General features: G+C 32.8%; 1 protein-coding gene across 1 annotated transcript; it reads right to left on the bottom strand.

The window, feature by feature from the left end:
* Positions 1-620: 620 nt before the first annotated feature.
* On the bottom strand, positions 621-4,248 carry LOC134248705 (AP-2 complex subunit alpha-2-like). Its single transcript, XM_062731108.1, has 6 exons — positions 4,244-4,248; positions 3,344-3,475; positions 3,038-3,154; positions 2,856-2,925; positions 2,571-2,705; positions 621-2,357 (listed from the first exon to the last, which is right to left on the bottom strand). Exons 1-6 carry the CDS (start codon positions 4,246-4,248, stop codon positions 2,280-2,282), a joined length of 537 nt encoding a protein of 178 aa, XP_062587092.1. The 3' UTR covers positions 621-2,279.
* Between the last annotated feature and the right edge of the window lie 319 nt (positions 4,249-4,567).

The following is a 4,567-nucleotide window of genomic DNA, read 5'->3' as shown; positions in this document are numbered from 1 at the left end:
GGGCAATTAGTTACACAGATCTGCAATATTCTTGTAATTTCTCTAATGTTAACACATTTTAAAATTCTGATTCTGTCATCTCTCAGTAAAACACATGAAATTTTTATTTAACCACTTTAATGAATTATTTATTATGATGTTGATATTATCATCATGATATATATAAATATACAATATACACATAGGGAGGTCTATTGATAAATAATTCCCCATCAACTATTTCATCAATAAGTCAAAAGCTGTCAACTTTCAATCACATCTGTCACATGACTTGAAAATCATGTGACCAACTCAGATTCCGAACACAACTTACTCTATGCAGAGCTTCGTAAACAATAGATCAACTTATTTCTGCATTTTTAATACAAATCTAGCATCTATCACTTACAACTTTGATGAAGAAGATAATTCTCTTCCCAGGAAATATAATACCTTTTAAGTTACAAGCATTCTACTGTTTATTGCACATGACTTTTTTTGTATACAATCTTCTATGTAATGGTACCTAACATCACATTTGGATATACATTATGTAATTCATGCAACTTGCTCTCATTTTATCTGATTAACTGACAGCTTTTTATAACCTTTTACTATTCTGTATTAAAATACAATCAATTCATATTTTGATCAGGATATATAATTACTGTAGACATACTTTTTTCCATGGGGTCATAATTCCGCGGAATCTCAATTTCTGCTTGATCCGTGTGTAGAAAATTACGCGGATTTCCTAGATTGTCAATATATGTCTTACATTTATATTAAGAACGCCTGGACAAGCTTCTGCAGAAAATTTGTGACCGTGTAAATAGTGTAAATTAATACCACATGGAAAAAAGAACTTTTACAGTATATCAAAAGTTTTAATAATTATGCAATTTTATCCAATGGTCTTGATTTCTTGTCACTGGCATCCAGTTCTATCTTTACTTATGATATTTGTATGCTTCCTTTTATTATCCATTAAATGCACCCTTTTATAATGTTTTCTAAATATAAAGGGTTTTAATGTGGATATTTACATGTATGTATGTACACGTGGTTTCCTCTTCTTTCATTAACTATGATAATCAATGCACCATGAAAAAGCCTTCAATTACAATTCCAACAACAAATATCCTACAATAATCATGTACTAATTACTTACTCATTAATGATTGTTGGTTATGGATTGTGAAATTTACCATTCATACACTGAGTATTCATTATCATACATGGGAAATACATTGTACATTTTTGCTTAAATTCTTCAGAAAATCTAGAAAACTGCAACTATAAAAAGGAATTATGTTTCTGAAAAATAACATTTACTTGGTTTGAATTTATTCTTAATAAAGATAACTCTTCAACAATCATTATGCTTTTCTTTCAGAACTTGTCATTTCTAAATTGTTTACATAAAAAGAGAGTCAAACTTTTAATTGTAAAAACCAGCAACACACACATGTACATGAACATGCTCATACTCCATATCCAAACTTCTGAATATTCATAAACCTTTGACAAACTGTACTAAACTACATGGAGAACTCATAAACATAGCTCATCATAGCAGAATGCACCGTAAGTGTTTTAAACATATACTCTTCACACAAATATCTCCTAAAAAGAGGTTTCCTTAATAATTTAGGTAAATATCTGCATGTTAAATGGAATGTATAATACCTTGGACATTGTGATAATGGCAATAGTTATCTATAAAAATTGAAGCACTTTGTTTAACTAGTATCCACCTTTTATACTTTGCTGCATTTTCCATGGCTACTCTCCCCCCTATATAGTTTATGCTATATTATGACAGTGATCAACAGTTAACGTGGTAGACCCACGACATTTTATCACATCCTAGGATCCAATGCCCAAAACAATCAACAACAAGCAATATGTAATGCATTACATGAACTAAACTTATGTTGAGAGTCTATGGGAATTTGTAAAGATCAAAAAAAATATACATATATTACAAACATAAGACATTTACAATTGCAAAATTTTTTTCCCCCTAAAGCTGACATTTAATGCTTTGAATGTATTAATTTAGGAATTTAAAAGTTAAAACACACAACCCATGATACTTTTTCCTGATCATACAAACTTTACACAAGACATCACGAGAAAGAAGATCCTTATTATTATCTCTACTCTAGCACAGTATCAAACACGGGACACAAGCTAATTACAACGGTCTAGTCATGTCGGTCTTCTCTCTCTTCTGTACAGATTATCTCCCTTTATACAATCCACTGTCTATCACGTTCTGCTCTCTTGAGTGCGCACTAGAATTGATGTTCCAATAAATCGGCTAGGATATTTGGTACTGGCGGCTTGCTGGCACGTATTGTTAATCTATACATCTGTAGAAAGGGACAAAAACCCATTGAATCAAAAATTAAATAAGTGAACAACAAAATGCTTGCATTTTGGGGCAACTCTAATCAAAACTTGATTTAGCATTATCAGAATATTTATTAAGTATAAATATTGAACAGACTTTTAAGGACCCATATAACATAAAGAATTGATTCTAAGAAGAAAGTTAGGGATTTACTGAGCTAATGCTCCCATACCTGGGCAGCTTTATTTGGTTCTAATCGGATGAGACAGCCAATCTGGGCTGACCTGGCGTGAATAATACCAGCAGCTACATAGTTTTCTGGGTTAGGGTCGATTCCTTCCAAGACACTCACTCCAAATCCCAAAATCTAAATTATAAATCATGTCAATCAGAGTTACCCGGTAAACATTTGATGTGCAATTATTCTAAAAATAAATCCAAAATTATTATTTGCAAACAGTGTGATAGATGAATGTTCTCTTGAAAATGACTGAAACAACAAGCACAGTTTGCTTACTTTTGTCTTGTTCTGTTCAGTGTCTATTGGAAATTTGGCCTTAAAAACTTTCTGACATTCTTGATTAGGCCTACAAAGAGAAGCACATCATCTTAAATGTTCAACAATGGCAACTTCATGAGAAGAAAAAAACAAATGCAGTCCAATGACAGAGTCTTATATTTATTTGATGTTCAACCTACTGTGAAAGGGCCTTCCATCTGGAGAAAAATGTGCCAGAATCCATTTCAACTGGTTCCGAAAATTTGCTACACATTACTGGAAGCTTTAGTTTCAATCTCTGAGAGTTACCATTACACCTAAAAATATAAAGTTTAAATAAGATAAGATCATTTCTATTTGAAGTTGGGTAAGTCAAAAAGAAACATTAGCTCTAAACAGCTATTTTTCAACTAGTGCAGGTTTCCTATAACCTGCTTCAGATTCTAATATGTACAACAATTTACACATACACAGCGTCTGTTCTGAGAAAGTGTCCGTTTACTTACGTGAAAGAGATAGCTAGAATGGGAGCCTCGGCAAACTCAGTGATACACTCAATATTGATAACCTGTTGGACTTGAGCTCCGCTGTCTATCGTGGTATCTACAGGCTTTTGTGTACATGTGATCTGTAAACCTCTGTTAAGGTCGACTACTTAATTAGTTTTCTACAAGAATCTTTTATCTTCCCTGGATTTTAAAGACAAGAGTAATGGCACTATAGTTCATTAAAATTTGTGAAAAACTCCATTACTTAGTTCATTTTCTTGATTTTACAGCAGATAGTAATCTTAAAAGATTTTCACAAGGAAAATTTTGATTCCAATGTTTTCATGAATACATGTATAACAAAAAACTCACAAAAATTATTTATTTACCTGTACTTTACTTAAAAAATTAATTTACATGTACATCTGAATGAGAGCTCGTTATTCTCTCAGTAACCCAGATGATTGCTGTAAATAAGTGTATGTAAAGGATATGAGATCCGAGTTCTCCTGGACATTGTGTGTCTACACTGAACCCACTGAACTGGAACGAGGTTTTGTTGCCGTAGAATATCCCTAGCCTCCCAAGGTTCTGGCGGATTCTGACTTCACTCCAATTTGTAGAAGGTCGTTTTCAAATAATACTCCATTATTTACAAATAAACCGGGAAAAAAAAACAGCAAGTAAGTTAGCTTTCCTTTGTTATATCATTAAGTTGAAAGGAGAACACTGTAAAATTAAATTTGTAGATGTAAATGAATTAGTCACATGACATTTTAATTTCATATCATTTTGAGAAAGGCAATTTTAGCACAGTAGAGAATTAAAGAATTATGATTCATTCAAAAATAAAAGTCTGGACTAAAAATTACACCAAAAAAATTGATTCAAAGTTTAACAACACCTAAAGATGATTACGCCATTGTGACTTCAACAGTTCCAGATATAAATCTTCTTTTACACAAACTCATTGATAACTTTCACACGTACTTCCCTGTAAACCTCTAATGACTTACTTTTTAAAGTTTTTCAGCTCCAACTGTCAGACCATTCTCATCCACTCCATTGGTAGATGGCCCTGACCCCACCGTGTCGAAAACGTCCACCAGGAAACTTCCCGCTGAGGCGGTCTGAGTGGGGAGGGGAATTCAGCCCAGTAGGTCGTCTGAGGCCATGCTGGGATTGGACACTGTAGATAGCTGTAAAATAAAAATACAGACATAGCATGAGAATTAGAAAATT

The sequence above is a fragment of the Saccostrea cucullata genome, unplaced genomic scaffold (genome assembly GCF_032062105.1).
Source record: "Saccostrea cucullata isolate Sc308-1 unplaced genomic scaffold, CSIRO_AGI_Scuc_v1 ctg18790, whole genome shotgun sequence".
NCBI classification, from domain to species: Eukaryota; Metazoa; Mollusca; class Bivalvia; order Ostreida; family Ostreidae; genus Saccostrea; species Saccostrea cuccullata.
Note: the sequence above shows the minus strand (reverse complement) of the source record. Positions and strands in the feature narration are given on the sequence as shown.